Source organism: Lampetra planeri, chromosome 24 (assembly GCF_965212315.1).
Source record: "Lampetra planeri chromosome 24, kcLamPlan1.2.h2, whole genome shotgun sequence".
Lineage (NCBI taxonomy): Eukaryota > Metazoa > Chordata > Hyperoartia > Petromyzontiformes > Petromyzontidae > Lampetra > Lampetra planeri.
The window spans coordinates 6852864-6874812 of NC_136130.1; the positions used below are offsets into that span (position 1 = coordinate 6852864).

The following is a 21949-nucleotide window of genomic DNA, read 5'->3' on the forward strand; positions in this document are numbered from 1 at the left end:
AATGGGCGCTGTCCCCCGCCAGTCTCTGCATCTGTTACCCACATTAACTATGACACGATACATCCCAGCCAGGCGTTCAGTTACCTAATAAGATAAATTATCCGCTTACTGTTCTATTCCAACACTCTATCGTGCCCACTTTTGATTCTCGCATGCATTGAAATCATCTGTTCTAGTGCTTATTTTAGATGTTATACATCGTACGCCGCATTCCATTTTCCGTACGACATATTTAACGTTAAATAAATAAATACGTCGACAAAGGTCCCAAGTCTCCACGTAAAAATTAAATTGCCTTCTCTTTCTTTTTTAGCCCATCAGCCTATTGGCCTTCTTAGCCAATGTTTTCGAGCGGTACTTGTTTCCGCAGGAGCGCTCTGGACTGGCTTTGACGTTACTTGTGTCGTCAACAGTCATGGGCTGTTAAACAAAATGCTGCCGTGTTGCCAGACGTTGTTGGCAAGAGACCTCCTCCGCTTACGACGCGGAGTTCGTTCAGCACGAAACGGCGAAAGTATAAATAAATGAGACCCGTTCCGTGCTATTGTCATTTTCCACAGGAAAATGCCAATCAATATTTCAAGCCAATTCTGGAGGTGGCTCAAGAGAGGTCACAGTGCTGAGCTAGCACGGCTACGTTCCTGGGTATGAATCTAGGCAGTCACCCGTGATCAAATTGTGTTCTCAAGTGTTGCGAGTTGAGTGGGGGGGGGGAATGCCGCTGCTTTGTCTGTGGATTAGAAAGCACTTCAAGGGATCGCAGAAGTATTTCTGTGATATCCACTTCCGTGTGCCATTCTCGTACAGAGGAAGGTCGCGCACTGCTGTGCTAATCGCACCTCCGATTAGCACGGTTGGCTATGTACGGTGCAGAAGAAGTTCAACATGCATACATGACACCAACAGCGTGGGATAAAATCGGGGGAAAGTCACAAGTTGTACACGGAAGTAATTTCTTACATTAATTCCCAAGTCGTTAGGCAATTTCCTTTCATTTTATTAGCTTTATAGCCCATTGTGGCTACAAATATATTTTTCAAAGGAGACCTGAGATTATAGATATATGTACGACAGAAATAATTACACAGGTAAAAAAACAACAGGTGTTCTACAACTTAGTAAAACTAAACATTGTACAAACCCAGAAAAGTATGAAAATATTATTTAACATTGAACAGAAATGTTCTTGGGAAGTGAAAACAGTGTAAAAGTGTATTCATTAAGAAAATTTCAACTCGATTGCAATAACAGCCATTAAACGGTAATAATTCAACTTGATTGAATACACCTCGAGTAACATTTGTAGCCGATTACATTAGTAGCGCTGAAAATAAATGTACAGCACATTATCAGTTCACTGCTCGATGAAGGCCTTCCCCATGCTGTGTCGGTCTTGGGGGTTGTTTGACCATACTTCGCCACGCTGGTCGGCGCGGATCGGTGAATGTGGGGAGCCCCAGACCCAGTGAAGTTGTCGGTAATTAAAGTGGCATCGCCACGTTCATACCGCAGCACGCAAACCGGGCCGCACGTCCCCCGCCACCCGCCCAGATGGCCCTCAACCCGGCATTTCAATTCACGAATCCCATTAGCTGCCGCCCTCGCTTATTCCCTGAGTGCCTTGAGTCTTACTGTGAACAACGATGACAACAAAAAAATCCCATTGTCATCGTTTGTTTAAACTGGATACGTTTAGCGAGCGGGGAGGCTCTTGATTGTCGGGGTTTAAATATGGGAGTGAGGTCAGATGTTGTCTGGTCTGTTGCTGATTAATACAGTTCGGATCCACTCCTACTTTCCCGTACAATGCCCCCTTTCTGTCAACCTTCACAGCCAGAGAATGCCCCTCGGCTAGAACGATGGTTGACGGTCTTCGCGGGCTCCTGTGGAGAGTGAGCGAGCGTGCGAGAGGGAGTGTGTGAGCGAGCGTGCGCACCGGCTTGGCCGTTTTGTTTGCGTCGAGGGCTGTCGCTTGTGAGGCCGTACGCAGCATTTGTAGGGTTTGGGCGGAAAATGCCTCAGGCCTACACAGCCCAAACTTGAAGCAAGAACCATAACGAACAACAGCAAAAAAAAATCCCCATCTGGTTAACGTGATTAAAAACAGAACAGCATAACAATGCTTAACTCAAACAGGCTGTACATTGTTTATACATCCAAGTGTATTTTTTTAGACCGGGACAAACGGGCAGTGGCAGTTAAATATTTAAGATTTCTTATTAAAGTGTTCCTAGTTTTCGTTGAATGTGCATGAGCTGCCTCCACATCAGCAAATCCAAGTGGCCAAAGTGGGAGGGAGTGGGGCCTGTGGCTGAGGAGCAGTTTCCTGAGCGCTGCTCTCTCAGACATCATCAAACCAGGAGGCATTTCACCAGTTTACTTTAACTTCCAGAGAGGAAAATATACATTAGGTCGGAAATCATATATTTGTCTTCATCAATCCCACACATCATTATTAGTAGCGTTGCTATCATATGTAAGCAGCTGTGGTGCAGTCGCGACATGCGGAAATTGTGAATTAAAGATTAGCATTCTGTGTGTTGGCAAGGAAGGGGGAGGACGTTTTTGTTGCAAGTTTCAAGTTTACTTTGTTTAACCAGGTGCGAAAACTCAAGAGACCAGGGGGTGAGTCTCGTCTTAAAAGGGGTCACCTGGCTCGCCACAAAATGACGAAAGCAAAACAAAAAGAACTGCAATGAAGAAAATAGAAATCGGCACAAAAACAACTATGAGGACATGACGAGTAGACATTTTAACCATACTGCCCTATAAAATGGGAGCCACACTACCCTCCCGTCGGAACCTCCGATTAGCACGGTTGCCTACGTATGATGCAAAAGAAGTTTAACACGCATACGTACAACATACATGCAACATACATACAACATACATACATGCATACCAACCTCACGCCAAAGCAATGACAATCCCCACAGATCCTTTGCAGTGGTAGGGGGCCTCATTGCTTGTTGACCAAGTCACACCACCTTTTAGAATTCTTACAATTCGGTGAAAATGCCAAAGTTTCCAACAGGCAGCTTAAATGAATGTATCGAAGATCCTCGGAGTAGCCGAAGAAACGTCCCAAGTCATCCTCTCGACCTTCCTTGTTTAATTCCTTTGAAGCGTATACTACACATAGTAGTTATATACACACACTGCAGACATTTACGCGGAATTAAAAATCACGCGAAACACTCGTACGCATTTTGAAGTATCAGGTACACATACCATTTGTTCACTTTGTATGTACATTGCTATACATACTCAACTATAATGTACACTATATAGATAAGCAGATTCTTACGACCCAAACGGATTGGCCTATGCAGGGCTTGGACCTATTAAGTCTTAGATTCCCTCACTCATTCTCCTCTGCTGCCTCCATAGTCTGGAACTCCCCTTCCCGCCTGCTATCCGTGCTGTCAGCTCCCTGCCCCTGTTGAATCGAGGCTCAATAATGTATTTGTTTTGTTTCTGACCGGCTGCCTTTATCTGTCTATAAAATAAATATCCCCATTGTTTCTGTACAGCGTCTGGAGATACGGTCACATTTAAATCCAAATTGTAAACAATATGCCGAACAAATGATCTTGTATTCACGTTCACATTAATACTCGATACAATTCCAGTTTAAGCATTCGCATACAGTATATCACCTGGCTTTTATACAATTCTGTAATCGTGAGACACACATGATGATATTGCCCTTTATTTACCCAATACATTTTACTCAAGATTATTTTCCAGGAGGGTCCATTATCGGGATGTTTGGCCAATTACATGAATGAGTTGTTTGGCTTCGTGGGGGGAGGCGGGGGGAACCAGAGTACCCAGAGAAAGTTCACACACGTTTACACATCAGAGGAAACATTTTGATGCACAGACAATAAGCTGCGCAATTGTTTGTGAACCCCTCAAAACAATGGATCAGAATCTAGGCAGAATGTCTTTTATTGGTGCAGTCCTGGGTACAACGGTGTCAACAAATCAAATCTGTTAACCCAGATTCTTTGAGTCTTTCGGTAAAGTCACGTAGATAGGTTCAAAGAAAATAACAAAAAACTACGTTTCTATTGCAACACAAGCGTTCTTCATCAGGAAGAGGGTAAACCCATCATCATAACAGAAACATTATACGTGCTAGAAAACCATGTACCTCCTCGGAAACTGCTGATGGTTTTTGCAGAATCCACGAAGGCCGAGCGTTTTCTACACATTTTTGTGTGTTGCTTGAAGCTAATGGTGGCAACCAACATTTCATGCCTGGAACTACCAATGTCTGTTCGAGGGGAATTTAAGACATTTGCATCGTTGTTTCAACGTCGTCGCCAAGGTATGGATTCAAACCGGCGTCCTGCGGGTTGCAAGTCCAGTGCGCTGCTGACCATTGCATCACGGCGGCATCAAACCGCCGCCGCGTACTGTTAAAAAATATATTATTTACTTACTCCCTTCTTTTGTTGAAACGGTAAATTAGTCGGGTGGCTTGGGGCCGCTCCGGTAACGGAGCGTGCGCTGGCGCCCGCGAGCACCCGGGGGTGAACGTGGAGCGAGGCCGGCTCGCGCGAGCCAAACGGCTGTCGCGTCTAATGAGCGTTAATAAAGTGCTCGCGCACAGAACAAACTGCAAATGCGATTCATTTATGGATGGGCTGTGGCCGAGGTGGTGGTGGTGGTGATGCTGCGGCGGCAGTGGAGAAGGTGTGCACGGTGTGGGGGTTCCTGGGGGAGAGGAAGGACGGGAAGGGAGATGCTCGTGGGATGGCCGCTGGTGATTGGGGTGGCAATCAAAGAGGTTGTGAATTTAACACGTGGCAGGATTAAGTGATGAATATTATCCATAATATAGGGGGGCAGGGGGGGTGGGGGTTAGATCGCGTAAATGTGTCGTTAAACCGGCCACCACCCGGACACCCCATCGGTGTGTTGGAGAGTAAACCCACAACAATTACAATTCAAGTACTGTGACGTTTCGCCGGTAATTACATGAGGCTGGTTGTAATTACCCGAGAAACGTCGAACTCGAATTGTAAATGTTGTGGGCTCACTCTGCAGCGCACCGGTGCACTGAACCAATAACGAATTGTCACGTTCTGTTTACGTGACAAACCATTCCTAATTGGCTGTGCCGGGTGGTGGCGGGTTTAACGACACATTCATATTTACGCGATCTAACCCCAAATAACAAAAAAACCTACTGCGGATCAAAGAGGTTGTGGCGCAACTCAACTCTGGGACGTTCACGTCACCGCATCCGCCACAGGCACCAGCGTGATACCAGAACGTCGTGTTCCGTGTTCATGTTTTCTCGCGCAGCAAACACAATTTTCTGTTCTGCGCTCTCTCTCTCTTTGTGCCAAGTCCAACTTTCACATCCCCCCGAACCCCAACCCCCCCCCCTCCGTTCGCTCGCGTCCCCCTCGACCTACTGCGATCGTTACCCTTGAACGCTGCTCGCGTGGGTCCCCCCCGAGGGGGCTGTGCCGTGTGTCCCTGGTGCACCCCCCCTCCCCCCCCCCAGCTTTCCCCTTCATTTGCCCCTTTTGACTTTGTTTTCCATCTGACATTGGTGACGCACCTCCGTATCCCCAAGAGGAGGACTCTGCAACCGCTGACTGATACGCAGAGCTTAGCGAAAATGCGTCGAGGTGGAAGTGGTTGGCGCAATGAAGTAAGGCTCGCGCTCGCGAGTCCATTTCTCTTTAACCGCGCATGGGGTTGAGCGGTGGCGCAGCGCTTGCGGCGCTGCACTCCGACCCCGGCGAGAGAAGTTTTATTCCCGGGCCACGGCTAACATCACTGCCGAGTGATATCCGAGCCAGTCTTGATCCACTCCTTCGCCGACTCGCGCTGACCAGCGTGGGTAGGTATGGTCGTACGACACCCCCCATAATGTACAGAGCGTGGAAAGAGGCCTACACCGAGCAGTGGCTTGAAAATTATTTGTAAATTCTTGTACGAGTTATGATTTGCTGACTGCGTAAAATCGTGATTGTGTTGGTAATTAAATGTCTTCGGTTAAGTTGAGAGGAAAAAAAACCTTTTGAAAATATGATGTGTGGACATAATGAGAATGTTTGCTTTGCAATATCATATTACAGCAATTGATTGTGGGTTCTAATTATAATCTTGCTGCTTTGGGGAAGAATATATTGCGGTTAACTCTACACAAACAACCATTTACTTGTCTTAATGCATCGCATGCGCTCATACACATCTCTCCATATACAAACTGCTGCTGTTATGAAGAGCCTACGAGATGCATGGCACACACACACACACAATAATTCATTGATACATGCAATCGGCAACAGAAGAAAAACATAGATTAGAGGGGAAAATGTATTCACGAATTTATATACTCACACACAGTGTTGCGATAAAAACACTGTAGATACAAAGATCCCCCATGTAGTCCACACAAGCTGTTGGGGCAAGTGCTGTTAGGGAGCACATATTAAGGCTGGCACGGAGCAATAGGGCGTCGGTGGCCAACACCACGCCCGGCCGCCTTTGTCTCTCACGTGATGATGCTTGCACACCACATCAGGTACTCATTCACAGGCGAAACAAAGTACACACACACCAACACACACCAACACACACCAAGACGAACATACCCCCAAAGGGCGGCGCAACATATGAGGCGGTGGTGTTATCAGCACCGTACGAGGCCGTCTTTGTCTCCCCAATGCCACTGTGTTATAACACTCCACCAGGTGCTCATTTTAAGGCTGAGTCGCCCAAGAGGAGGGCCAGAACCGGTTCAGATACTCATCACTCCTTGCTGGTCCACGCACAATTAAGTATTGACGCGTGCGCAGTCAGGAGTGGATTAAAAATATATATAGTTTATGGTTTATATATAGTTTAATATATATAGTTTAATATAGTTTACATATTGTTTATTGATAGTTTAAGAAAAGTTTATTGATAGTTTATATATTGTTTAATATATGGTTATATATATAGTTTATGGCCCAATATTATGTTCTCAAAGCTTTAATTACAAAAACAAGTTGTCACACACTTTGGGCCAAAACTTTACATGTGATGATGATGATGGAAATAGGAGCAAAGTGCTGAGCACGCACTCTTTTATGCAAACTTCTGTTTTGCACTTAATGGCCTTTGTGTGTGTGTGCTGTGCGGTCCTCCGGTGCGTGTCCCCTCCCGAGCGAGTGAACCGGCAAGCCGCCAGCCTGCATGGCTCAAAGCAGGGCCCCGGGACCTCCCTTTGTTATTCACAATGCCGAATTGAATCAAACAGCTCCAGGGGAGGCTCATGGGCGTCTTACAATCAAAGTGGTTTTTATTTTTATTTTACGAGTATAGGCCCCCCTTAGCACGATTTTATTTCAGTTGTAACAAAAAAAACCGAGAAGCCGCCGTCCCTACCCCCCCCCTCCACTACTAGCACCCGCCACACATGTGCGCATACATACATGAAGCCAGACACGCGCATATACAAAGAAAGAGATCCTCCCCCTCCCCGTACGGCCCACACAGACTGTTAGTGCAAATGATGTCGAGTAGCAGCTATTGAAAGCCGGCACGGCGCACGAAGTTGTGGCGTAGCCAGTTACCACGCCCGGCCACCTTTGTCTCCCTCGTGGCAACGTTTACACAACACGCCACAGTGGCTCATTTGTGGCCGAGTCGACCTTGCGGAGGCCCACGACCGGTTCAGACAAATCGTCACTGGTGTCGGTGGCCGTGAGCGGGAGTCGAACTCTGATCACCGGGGTTCGGAGGGCGGCGCAGCGCTATCCCCGCTACCCGCTGCGCCACGCTACTCCCCCACACGACAGAGAGAAAGATCGTCGCGCACGTACGCATGTACACGTTCTGAGTGCACCGAGTTATACTTGCTGCAGTGCTCCACTTTTTCTTGTATTTGTTTTGCTTTTGTCGATTTTCGTGACCCCAGGTCACTTGCGAATTCGACTCGTCCTGTTCTCCTGGAGTTCTCACCTGGTGAAAGAAAATCAACTCGGCTAAATTAAACACACGTGTTTTACCCACACACATGTACTCGCGTGCACGGATCAGCCCATATTCACACGTGCATTCACGCAAATTCACGCACGCTAACGACATATTTGTACACCCACACACATAGGTGGAAATTTGTGTGTACATCAGTCAACACAGAGAAGCACATATGTATGTTGAACTTCTTTCGCACCGTACGTAGCCAACCATGGTAATCAGTGGTGTGGGGGAAGAACAACACACGAAACACAAAAAGCATGCTTACAGACACACATCTCGTCTGGATAGCCTTCTAGACTGTTGGGGCAAGTCCTTTTATAGAATGCCTACGAAGATCAGAATGACGCACAAAAGCGTGGTGCAGCCACCACCACCACCCCACCCGCCTTTGTCTCTACAGTGCTAATGCTTTGACACCAGGTTTTCATTTAAGGCCGAGTCGACCAAGAAGAGGCCCAGGACCAGTTCAGATATCACTCGCCACTGATGCTTGTCGTGACCTGGGAATCGAACTCGGTTCACCGGGTTCCTCGCACGGTGCGCTAACCACTGAACCACCGCTCCCCACACTTACATACACAGGCGCATACATGTGTATGTCATCCACAACCTACCGCTGTACATATACAGAATTTTAAAAAATACCAAGATCTTCCAATTAGTCCTCTAGACAATTGCAGCAAGTGCTGTTAGTGAGCGCCTATTTAGCACCACTTGTGGCGATGCATAGCCGTGAACCAGCGCTTCGTAAGCAAAGGGTTGGCGGATCGCACAAAGATTTGCAAAACACCCAGAACTGCTGGGCACCAACAGGAGATGGCAGTACGGCAAGTACATTTCTTGAATGCATTTGTTTTGAGGCATGAACGTTAATATCCTTGCCTTTTTTTTTCCTCCGCGTACTCCGGTTTCCTCCCACATGCAGAAAAACAAAACTCATTAATGCAATTTGATAAGCATTCCATTGCAGGGCCACCATAAAAAAAATATTGAGACTCAGCAAGGCTTTCCTAGATAAATAAAGGGCTCTATTATTATCGTTATATTGGGGGTCAGTGTGACCCACGAAGGGGGGGACCAGCATGGCCGATAGCGCACGTGTCCGCGCGCAGACGAAGGAAGGAGCCCTGGGTGGTGTGGTTAAGCGCCACGTACACGGCACAGTCGGCCTCACTTGCTCATCTCCCCAGTGCCGATGTACGTACGTAGTTTGAACTTTTCTTTTAGCACCGCACGTAGCCAACCATGCTATATCGGAGATGCGGTTGATCGTGCCACGCCGGGCACTCACGTGAGGCCGAGTCCACCGAGGGTGATTTAAAGAAACTTGCCCGTTTTACCAAATGGTGCACTGGGAGATTAACCGGCCAATGACCTCTGGGTTGAAGGTCCCAGCGTTTTCAACCATTGCACCAAAGGCACCATCCCCCTGCCCACCCAGCAGATGCAATGGGTACAACCACAATCGGTTGATGGGAAGGTTGCGTGTGTGCGTTGGGGTGACGTGTGGGTACGTCCCACCTCTGCAGAGGGAACTGGCCAGTTTGGAAGGGTAGACCAAATCTACCCTCCTCTGTTGGAGGCCCTTCTGCCGGCAGTGGCGTGAGCGAGCATTTTCAGAGCTGCACCTTTCCTTCCATGACCTAGATAGAGAAGACTCAACACAGTGCCCACACTCATCAAAGACAAAGTTCCCCCGTTTAGCCTGAACAGACTGTTGGGGCAAGTGCTGTTCGCGAGCACCTATGAAGGCCGGCACGGCACACGAGGGAGTGGGTGGCCAGCACCACGCCCGGCCGCCTTTGTCTCCCTAGTGGCGATGTTTGTACAATGTACAAGGTACTCATTTGCGGCTGAGTCGACCTAGGGGAGGCCCAGAACCGGTTCAGATAATCGTCGCTGGTGTTAGACCATGAGCGGGAATCGAACCCGGGTCGCCAGGTTCGTAGCACGGCGTGCTAACTGCTCAACAGATTACATGTAGCACGGTTGGCGCAGTCGGAAATAAGTTCAACGTACATATGTACGTTAAACTTCTTTCTCACTGCGCCGACCGTGCTAATCGGAGGTTGCGTGTTTAAACATTTTTTTTTTTTACGCAAGACCTTTTTGTTGTGTAACGCATTTGCGCACTTGTAGTTGTTGAATGCGCACCGACTCCATTATTTGTCAGAACCGAATATAATGGCACATTTTTTTGCAAACCCACCAACTCTCTTGCCAAAATATCAGTTGTGGGCTCGCCGGCACCAGAAGGAGTCAATTTAGAAAGAAAAAATAATAATGGCAGAGGAAACACGATGGAAATGATTTAAAGATTAGCCAAATTTAAAGTGTTCAATGTGTGAATGGTTATTGCATCCTTATTTATTTATTTGTTGTGTTTTTTGTTTGCCAGCCACAAACTCAATTAAGTCGGTGAAGCTCGCCTTTGTGAGGATTCCATCGAGCCGATAATCTAATTTAGTTTTTTAAACTTGACACTCTTTTGTATGGATCTGCACTGGTGTCGGATGAGCAGTGCTGTGTTTGTGCGTCGAGCGGTGTGGCCCGATGTGGAACCATAACTCCACATTGTCTGTCTGTCCTCACGCCCCAGAGGACGTCCGTCCTGGAGATGGAGGAGTACTGATATCGACACGTATGCAGGTGCCAGGTGGATTATCATCCAGCAGTGGATTCATGATCATGATGATGAATCCAACAGTGTTATTGATCATGGGTCATGATCATGATGATCGATAACTGTTGTTGATGCTGATGAGAATAATGACAATCATAGTCCAGGCATGGTGGACACACGTTTGTATACCACCTGCTTGGATGGGATAGACGATCATGTAGATGTCATGCACCTACTATCAGATGCAAACCTCTCAATCGTGGAATTGGACAAACATCCCAACATAGGGCCTTCTTGAGAAAGAGTCGTAAGTCACGGTGAGGATCTCATGTATCAAGTTCATTATTAGAGGCAGAAAGGTCTCTGTAGGAAGCAGAGCAGCATGCACTTTAAGTTGGTGACAGTTTGTGAGTATTATCGCCTCGTATGGATTCGTCTGCTCTTGGTATAATTGTCGGAACAGTAATTCTACGCTCTTACCACTCTGTATGAATGTATGTAGAACTTCTTTCGCACCGTACGTAGCCATCCATGCTGATCGAAGGTGCAGGGGAAAGACTGCAAACTAAACACAATATAGCAGTGATAAAGAAATTAGTTTTCAATTCTGATGTAAAAGTGCACAGCTCCAGTGCCTTCCTAATATCGGAATAGAAGAGCATTCAAGACGGCCGCAAAAGCGCACGTGAAAGCGCGCGATGTGGTGACCGTCTTTGTTCGATGGCCAGCGAAAAGCCGCTGCGAGGATGACCGTAGTTGGCGTGATGGTGGTTTATGCTCCTTGACGAGATCAGCGAGGTGTCGTGGATAATTTCTGGCAAGCACATTGTGTGTGTGTAATGAGCGCTTGCCCACCTTCACCGACCCGCGCCGACCAGCATGATGACGTTTGGCCGAATAGCCTCCACAACTGGCATCGGTGTGGAGAGGCCCTCATCCAGCAGTGGATTGTGCTGGTTTTACTGCCGCACGCAGTGGCAGATCCAGAGGGGCGGGATGGGCACTGATTGGCCTGCACCCTCCCCACCCCTCTGCTTGAAACCCCCAAAATTGATGTTTTATGCAGGGCCCCGATTTTAAAAGCTCGCTATGTTGGGATTGGTCCCCTCCCTTGGAAGTTTCTAGATCCATCTCTGGCATAAAAGTATATATTTCTTTCAAATATATAATAATTGAACCTCACTTTCCAGGCAGGACTGTCCTCAAAAAGGCGATTGAGATTCGCTGAAGCTTCCTTTTAGGTCGGTAAATAATTATGATCATGATAACCACGACTCCCAACTTTCACGACCGACTTTGGTGTGTGTGTGTGTCTGGACGCGAGCACGTGTTTACGAACCACAACCCCAATCACCCCACCCACCAAAAGAGTAAAAAAAACACAACGACGATAATTGCATCGCTTTGGGACTAACGTTGCCGCTCGCCAATGCTACAATTAATGCCAACCACGTGGCAAGCATTTGTGCAGCTCAACACCGTGAACAAAACTCCGTGCATCACGTGCCGTGCGTCTTGTGCCACGAGTATCAGAATCATAATATTTTATCAGTATGTATTCATAGTGGAGGAATCTAATGAGATGTAAAGCTCTTTTTTACAGTTGTCCAGTAGTTTCACAGATGTCCAGTAGAGTACACATGCCACCCGCAGTGATGTGCTTGAATCCACTGTTGTATGAAGGCCTCTAATCCGTCGCAATCTCTCACGATGCCGCCATGTAATAATCCACCTGGCACCTGCATACGTGTTGCTATCAGCACTCCTCCACGTCCGGGACAGACGTCATCTCGGGCGTGTGGGCAGACAGATGATGCGGAGTCACGGTTCCACATCAGCCCGGACCACTCGACACACACACGCAACACCGCTCATGCGACACGAGCACAGATCCATAGCCGCAAGTTTAGGATGCTCGCTGACAGCACTTGCTCCAGCAGTGTGCATGTGCCACCAGCAGCGGTGTATCTGTGCCACCCGCAGCGGTGTGTCTGTGCCACCCGCAGCGGTGTGTCTGTGCCACCCGCAGCGGTGTGCCTGTGCCACCCGCAGCGGTGTGTCTGTGCCACCCGCAGCGGTGTGTCTGTGCCACCCGCAGCGGTGTGTCTGTGCCACCCGCAGCGGTGTGTCTGTGCCACCCGCAGCGGTGTGTCTGTGCCACCCGCAGCGGTGTGCCTGTGCCACCCGCAGCGGTGTGTCTGTGCCACCCGCAGCGGTGTGCCTGTGCCACCCGCAGCGGTGTGTCTGTGCCACCAGCAGCGGTGTGTCTGTGCCACCCGCAGCGGTGTGCCTGTGCCACCCGCAGCGGTGTGCCTGTGCCACCCGCAGCGGTGTTCCTGTGCCACCCGCAGCGGTGTGCCTGTGCCACCAGCAGCGGTGTGTCTGTGCCACCCGCAGCGGTGTGTCTGTGCCACCCGCAGCGGTGTGTGTGCACCATGGTGTGTGTGTGTGTGCAGCATGGTGTGTGTGTGTGTGTGCACCATGGCGTGTGTGTGTGTGTGCACCATGGCGTGTGTGTGTGTGTGCACCATGGTGTGTGTGTGTGTGTGCACCATGGTGTGTGTGTGTGTGTGTGCACCATGGTGTGTGTGTGTGTGCAGCATGGTGTGTGTGTGTGCAGCATGGTGTGTGTGTGTGTTCACCATGGTGTATGTGTGTGTGTGCACCATGGTGTGTGTGTGTGGCACAGCAGAATAGTTGCATGGCAGCGATTGCAATTTAGGGAGACAGTGCTGTCCACTTGCCCACTCTCTCTTTTTTACACATTGCCACTGCCATGTGTGGGTTGTTAAGTGCTGTTGAAAAACACTGCTCGCTAAGCTGGGGGTCTTATAAACGGTTCCTGCTGGGGGGGGGGATCCAAAAAAATCCCAAGACTGCTCCTGTGCGTGCGTGCGTGTGTTGTGCCATGTGCAATGTATTGTGCGGCGAGATACGTGCGCTATATCAGGTAAAGTGGCGCATTAGGCGCACCATGTGCGGCGTTTTGCTGCGTTGAATTTATCGAGCGCATTGCTGAACTCGGAGCGGGTTTTTTAACGCGAAGCATTAGCATCGTACGTCCAGCACCGTGGGTTCACGACACCCAGCGGTGCCCAGTTGGGTTTGACATAACCAGCAGAAATCCAAACCTATTCCACAGAGGTTTGACAATGCCTAGAGTTCTGGATTCTTGAGATCACGATAATTACGTCGAATCGCGTCTGTCAAAATGTTGTGTTTTTCGAGTCTCGAGTGTTGCATGGGGTTGGAGCGATGGCGCAGTGGTTAGCACACTGCGCTGTAAACTCGCTGATCTGAGTTCGATTTTCGGCCAATGCTAACATCCGTGGCGAGTGATATGTGAACTGGTGTTAGCACCCCGTGCCTCTGCAGTCCCACTGCGTGGTAAAGCATGGTTAAACAACCCCAGTGGCCAACACGGTGTGGGGATGCCTTCAACCAGCGGTAGATTGACAATGGCCTGATAATTATATGTTTTTGATGTAGCGTCCTCTACCCTGGGGCATCTCAGGGCGCTTTAGATCGCATCTCATCTCGACACATTTGAAAGGGCATCCCCTGGTGGCAGCTGTCCCTGTGTGGCACAAGGTGACTCGGTACCTAGCCTTTCAAATGGGCAGTAGTCTGCCAGGAGGAAACAACAAATGTTGTGTGCAATCCCAACTGTGAGTTCCCATTTTGATTTCATCGTAAATGTGAATGCGCCTCGTACGGCAACGACGCCGTTCCACGCGCAACACCAAAGGTATCGCGTGCAACCCAGCCGCTCCTTGCCGCGCGTGCGCCAGCATGTTCCGTGGTCTCTCATTGTGCTGTGCGTGTGATGCTTGTGTCTGATGTGTGTGTGTGTGTCACGTGCAATGTATTGTGCGGCGAGGTACGTGGGGAGCGGTAGTGTAGCGGTTAGCACACTGCACTACAAACCCGGCGACCCGAGTTCGATTCCCGCTCATGGTCAACATCGATGACGAAAATCTGAACCGATGCTGGGCCTCCCATAAGTCGACTCAACCTCAAATGAGTACCCAGTCAAGTGTGTAAATATCACCACTGGGCAGGGTGCTGTGACCACCCACCCTCATGCGTACCGTGCCGGCCTTCGTAGGTGCTCGCGAACAGCACTTGCACCCAACAGTCTGCAAAGACTATACCGGGGGATGTTTGTCTTTGTGACACGTGCCATGTGTGTAATGAAGTGTGATGTGTGTGCGACACGTGCCACCCTCGTAGCTGTACGTGGAGTCTCGCCTGCGCTGGCGGGGCGCACGCATCCTCCGTCCGCTGCTGCAGTTCGTGCTGCTGCTGGTGGCCGTCTTGGTGGGGTTGTCGCGCCTCTCCGACTACCGGCACCACTGGAGCGATGTACTCGTCGGGTTTGGCTCTGGGGCGACTGTCGCATTTACTGTGGTGAGTGGAGATTTTAATTTACGTATTATCATTATTATTGTTGTATGTACGTTGAACTTCTTTTGCACCGTACACAGCCAACCCTGCTAATCAGAGGTTTGTATTATATAGTGCAGTGCGCCAACTTACCTGTCAATCAATTTGTCATTCATGTGCTCATCGTTCATTTAACAACGAGGATTTGTGAGTTTTTTTTACGTGCGTTTGCACATTGTTGTATCCTTCGTTCCAGCGAAGGTTATAAAAACTGGGCAGAATCACAGCAGGGCTGGATCGTTGTAATCAGCAGTTATCCACTTCTGATCACAATCCACTCTAAAAATCATCATGAAAAAAAGGCCATCCCATAGCCAATTGCATTTTGCCGTCAAATGTTTCAACAACAGCATTGTCATCTTCGCCGATGACTTACGACGACGATGATCGTGGTTACGAGTCTGCGTTTGGCAGCATCAGCATTGACCTGATCGGGATGAATATCACCGCTTGGTCGTAATGTTGGAGCTCGCCGCTTGCATATTTCTTGCCCGCGTTTTATGCTGTAATTTATTGGCTGCAAGGAATATTCCTCCTGGCTGTGTGCCATCGTTAGGGAGGAGAAGGGAGGGGCGCGAAGGGAAGGAGCCCAGTGAACCCACATGAAATAGCACAGCACAGCGAGCGTGGCCTCTTCATCGGGCTCGTTGGAATGTTTACACCCTCATTAAAACGACAACAATAAAAACGCCCGTTTGTTGTCTCAACGCCGCGCAGATTCTCGTGAAAGTGAGGCCGCGCGCTCTCGGCAAGGCGAGCGCCCACACGTTTTCCATTGCAGTTAAATGGGATTTGATCCAATTTCGTGAAGCAAATGTTTTTGAGAAAGTGGAACAAAATTGATACAAGGCAGACAAAATCCATCCAAAAAGCCTGGATGGTCCCCTTACGCGTGAGCCAAATTGATCGGTGGGCGGTTTGACTTGGCCGGCCGGTGGAAATTTACTCTGTTGTACCTTGTGGCGAACAAGGGCGGACCGCTCTCCGTGTGCAAACTCTTTGAGCGCTCCGCTCCGCGGTTTTGCTGCCACGTGCGGGGGTGACCTCTGTCGAGCCACGGGGGGCCCCCTTACAACGCGGGTCCTTCACACGTCGCGATGCCCACGCGGACTGCAGAAAATGTCGTCGACGCGACGCACCGCGGTCTTCATTCCGCGCCTTGCTGCGGGGGATCTGGGCGCAGCCCCACAAGCTGTGACCTCCGTGCCCCTGCACTATGCCGCACGGCGGTTGCTGCATTAGTGGCCACTTCTGCACGGTGTGATGGATGTTGCAACGCCGCCAACACCGCCACCACCGCAGTGTAATGGTCACCACACTCACCGGACTTGCAGTCTAGACGTCGCCGAGTTCGATTCGATCTCCCGGCGTGGCAGTTGCAACATTGCTCCAGTACAAGTTTCCTAAATCCCCCCCCCCCCACCTCTGCCCCACTCAGCAGTGTAAATGGGTGTACCGCGGTCATCAGGTTGTGTGTGCGGTGGGGTACAATGTGGGAACTCCCCACCCCTTCCAAGGCAACTGCCAATTGTTGAATAGTATCTTCTTACAATGGTAGGTTTTTACCCTTTTAACTGGTACAAAACTGACACCTTTATTCAAGGCATCATGTTTGCAATGACCACAACACAAGTAGTCAATAAAGCAAACAAAAAGAAGCAACTCTGATAAGGATAATAATATGCACTGTCATTGAAGTTGATTGGCCCACACCCGAGACGGCTTTCTTTAGAGCCTAGTCCCCATTGGTGTAGGGCCAGATGACACCAGAAGGCGTACAACTCAAAAACAGTGCAATATCAGAGTATTGAGAGTTCGGGGTAAACATTTACACTATGAGATCTCTTTTACCAGTGGCAAAATATAATGGTAGGTTTTTACCCTTTTAACTGGTACAAAACTGACACCTTTATTCAAGGCATCATGTTTGCAATGACCACAACACAAGTAGTCAATGTGTTGTGGTCATTGCAAACATGATGCCTTGAATAAAGGTGTCAGTTTTGTACCAGTTAAAAGGGTTTAAACCTACCATTATATTTTGCCACTGGTAAAAGAGATCTCATAGTGTAAATGTTTACCCCGAACTCTCAATACTCTGATATTGCACTGTTTTTGAGTTGTACGCCTTCTGGTGTCATCTGGCCCTACACCAATGGGGACTAGGCTCTAAAGAAAGCCGTCTCGGGTGTGGGCCAATCAACTTCAATGACAGTGCATATTATTATCCTTATCAGAGTTGCTTCTTTTTGTTTGCTTTATTGACTACTTGTGTTGTGGTCATTGCAAACATGATGCCTTGAATAAAGGTGTCAGTTTTGTACCAGTTAAAAGGGTAAAAACCTACCATTATATTTTGCCACTGGTAAAAGAGATCTCATAGTGTAAATGAGTATCTTCTTGTTTCTTTCGGTAAAGTCACGTAGAAGGGAAATAATAAAATAATAAAAATAAAACATAATAAAATACAATTCTCACGACGTTTCGGCCACAATGCAAGCAGCCGTCCTCAGGTGAAGAACAGGGCTGTCGGAAAGACAGCGTCTGAATGAAAATTTGTTGAAGAGTAGGCCACAGGCTGTCTAGAAAGGCCCTCTAAAGTTCTCTCTCGTGGAGGCCGTTCCACCTGTAGTGGAGTAAGCAAGGAATTGCAGGGCTGCGCTTTCACCTGTATGGAAACCCCAGTAGCCTAACCAACCGGCATAGCCATTAGTGATGAGGCAGGGTCAGAAGTTCAGGTGAGTTGATGAATGGGATGATTAAAAAAAAACTTCTGAGCGCTTTATGGAATTATGCCAAATGTCGTGGGGTAGCTGCAGGATTGAATGTTGCACCGTGATCTCAAAAATATTAAAAACAGAAGCGCACACATGAAAATGATCCAGCAGACTTGCCATGTGCCCATTCTGCCATTGTTTTCATTATTCTTAGCGTAAAATACAAATGTTTGCACATAGCAGGGAGGCTGTGAAAAAGTTTGGAAAATTGTGTATTACAATTACACTTTGACTGTTAAATAAATCAATCCACTCACTCGTCCTATGGCTATAAACTGACAAACATTTAGTCATACACCCTTTATTTTATAATAATGTACTCGAAGGCGTGTGACCGCAAGTCATGTGTGTAAGCTCTGCTGTGTATGTTGACGTTTCTGTGCAGTTCAATGTTAACAGTCAATGTTCAGCGAACTTCACGCAAATGTTGAACGCGAAACAGAATGAGCAACGACCCAATCTGCTTCTGTCTATCGTGCGTTCTACTCGGGCTCTCACCCCCTGTGTATATATGTAAAGGGCTGCAGCGCCGATTTTTATACAAACAATATGAAGTGCAGATCGTTTACAAATGATTGGATTTTGTCGAGGCCCCAACAACCAACGTGTTTTGACTTGACTATGACCGTTTCTAATTGGGGCTGGGCATTTTCTCTCCCTTCCTCCACTCTAATTTGTTCAACTCTCTTAGATCACAGCTAGCAGCCAGGCTCTCCTTTCGTTCTACCTTATTCCAATTGTGCCAAGCCTGTGCATACTAGTTCAGCTTTTTATTTATATTAGGGGGCCCAGCCCCCTCCATTGACCCCGTACTACCCCTACACCCACCCCACCCCTCCCCGATGCTACATTCATGAACGTGATGATTCACCAAATCGCTGGTGCCGTCTGGGTGAACGGTTACAGGCCCTCACCGTCAGGTCCTTTTTTTTCTTGCCGCGGCTCTGTTGCGATATTGTGCTGACTGCGGCCGCCCGTCCGCTGTTTGTTGTTGTTTCTTTTTTTTAGGTGTTTCTCATCTCGGGGCTTTTCACCGACAACTGCCTGGCGGTGCACAAGCGCAGGGAAGCAGCGCGGACAAACGGGGACTTGGAACAGGGCCAAGCGGCCAATCACAACGGCCACGCCGACGCTGCAGCCACTGCCACCGCCACCGCTGCCGCCATCCGCTGCAGCGCCCAGAGCGGTGAACGTCAAGCGACGCCCCCGGAGCCCGCGGTCAGCGAGTGAAATTACCGACTCCGGCGTTCTTTTTGAAGGGAGAAAAAAAGAAGTAAAACCTTGCCTGTCTTTTTGTTGTTGCGTGCGTCAGGCGAGGAGGCAGTTGCTTGGCTGTATCGGCAAAGTGAAGTTGGAGGGAAGGAGGGAGGAGGGCGGATGGGGGAATGAGTCATCGCAGCGAAGTGTAGTCACGCGAGATGATGTGTTTTGGCCGATGGCACAATTTGTGACATTCTGCGATGAGGTTGTCGGTTAGCCGAGCGCACATTTGACAAGGAGAGAGGGGGAGAGAGAGGTCTTTGTGTGGGGGGGAGGAGGGGGGCAGCCTTAGCTCAGACTATGAATTAGCATTGTGGACTATCGTTAGGCCAATGAGGCAATAGATCCTCAGAAAATTGCAACGGACAAATGTGCCAGTGTTAAACTGCCATGAAAATTACGTAAAATTACTCCGTGACCTGCCGGAGAATGGGTTTCTTTTTCAATGAAAAGGCGAAAAAAAATCCATTCAACCACTGGCCCTGTTGGAAGAGTGCTAGTCTTATCATGCCTTTAAACAAATCCGGCAATTTGACAGCAGTTTTTCTTTCAAAAACGGTGGGCTCTTTCACTCTAGTATGGCCTGAAGGCTATTAGATGTGGCAAAGACTGTGTATTTTTATATAAATGTTATATAAAGTAACTTTTAAGACAGATACCATCTATTTTAATGTGATGACTTCGGCCTATATTAAAACGCGCATTCAGTTTGCTCACTAATAATGCTCAAGAAGCAAACTGTTGATGGAGCTTCTCTCCTCTTTGGTCTGAATGACAGCTTTCCTTTTATTAACCACTAAGTCTGACCGATTTGGTCGAATGAGCGGAAAACGTTTTGTGGTAACGCCTTACAAAAAATGTACCATTGGCTCACTATGGTAAACCATGGTAATTGTGTATTTTTTTTTGTATATCCGATTATTTGGTGACGCTGCTAAGTCGGCGGTGGGTGCACAATCACGAATGACGATACAACAACAAACTCGACACAGTCGTCATTTTAAGACCGGGACCTTGAAAATAATTATAATAGACAGACGTTTTGCTCAATCGCCCTTCTTCAGGGCTCGCTATGTGCTGTGAAGAAAAGCCATTGTCTGTACTGAAACGTCGCTTATTATCTACTTTATTCTTAGGCCACATGGTTGTTATTGACGAATGTGTTGCATTTGCTTTGCTATCCCGTCTCCAACCTGTTGTTTTATAGTCTTGTAGAAAATACGCCATGTAAACGCAACAATACTTCATAGAAAAAATGTAAAATAGCGGCCAGGTTTTATATGTGAATGTAGCAATATTCAACAAAACCATCTTTTGGTTTACCATAGAGCATTGCAAAGTACATATTTTTTTTACTCTCGAGTGCACTTAGCGCCTTTAATCTAAGTATTAGCAAAGATGATGGTATTACTATAGCAGCTACTTTATTTTAATTATTATTATAAATGTAAAAAAAAAAAGATTTATGAGATGTTTAACTTCGTAGAGGTGTGAGGCCCCTTTTTAATATGACTTCTCTCCACACACATCGTCTCTGGGTGCCCCACGCATTGCCTGAACGCCCGCGCGCTGTGCTCAAGCCTTTTGTGCCACGTGGGTGTTCACGGCTGTGCCAAACGGCTCTCCGATGCGTTTCACGGGTCGTGCCAGCGCGCGCACGTCGTTCGCCACCACGTCTGACGTCTTCGCCTGCGCGCGCCGGCAAGTTGAATCGGAACTGGTTTCGCGTTTCCCGAAGAAGCCTCTCCCCGGCGCGTGGTGGTGGAGTGAAAAGGTCGGGCGTCGGGCCCGAACGACGGCGCGGTACCACTGGCAAACGCATCGGAGAGAGCTATAGTGTTCAAGTCCTGTTTACATTACGGAGGCGACACACATTTGTATGAGCTTTGTTGAACCGTTAATTTACTTGTTTTTTAAACGAGCCCGGAAGGACAAATGATCAGTATTCAAACTTAATGTGATACAGCTGAAAGTGTTTTTTTTTAACTAAGCATTTCAAGACGAAACTTTTCTTGTTTTTTTCTCATGTTTTTTTTGTAGTTATATTTGTGCGAGCGGTGCGTGTCTGTGTCTGCGTCGATATTATTTTTTTTGGGTTTTCCACAACCTGCCTGTGGTGGGGTTAATCACAAACATGCCTCTATTAAATAAACTCCTGTGTATAAGAGAGAGCGCAGCGCGTTACCGGACTTGCGCATAACTTGGGCAGTCCCAGCGACTGCGGTTTTGTGAGTACAATGTACATCGTGATGCCTTTGTCAAAATAAAACACATTCTTGTAATGTAACACACGTGGCTGTTCTGCTGCTTTCTTCATTTCAACATCACCCCCCACGTCCCCTGCCACCCCCAACACAACACCATGTGGTGGTGGTAGTAGTGGAGGGGTGGGGGTATAAGGAGGGGATGGTGGATTCAGGGGAGAGGGGTAATTACAGGCCCGCGTCTCTAAAAGGGGAGGAAGTTTATTACTGGTGAGTATTTGTTGTTGTTTTTGTTTGCCTAAGAAAGCCTCACCGAGTCTCGAGACTCCTTTTCGGGAGGGCAATGATGCGATGTGAAATCCCAATTGAGCAATTTGCAGCTAATTTTTAATCATTAGGATGTTTGACCCATACCAGTTACACTGCATGTGTTGTTGTTTTTTGCTATGAGAGGAAACTGGAGAACGCAGAGGAAACCCCACGCAGAACAAGCGGAGAACATTTATACTCCAGGCAGAAAGGCACCCTACCTGGTCATGAATTAATCCCAGGCTCTTCTTGCAGCAAAGCCACGAGTGTTACCGCTGCATCACCCTGCATGACACCCCTTACACCAAGGTTGATGTATTGCAATGATGCAA

The 21949-nt window shown here is 48.2% G+C and overlaps 1 protein-coding gene across 1 annotated transcript in view; it reads left to right on the plus strand.

Moving 5' to 3' along the window:
- Positions 1–21391, plus strand: part of LOC144726687 (phospholipid phosphatase 3-like) — a 65264-nt gene extending 43873 nt beyond the window's left edge. Inside the window, exons 5-6 of the mRNA XM_078605478.1 lie at positions 14855–15031; positions 18853–21391. Of these exons, the coding sequence (XP_078461604.1) occupies positions 14855–15031; positions 18853–19074 (399 nt within the window). The 3' untranslated portion in view covers positions 19075–21391. The remainder of the gene's footprint in view (positions 1–14854; positions 15032–18852) is intronic.
- Positions 21392–21949: the final 558 nt, after the last annotated feature.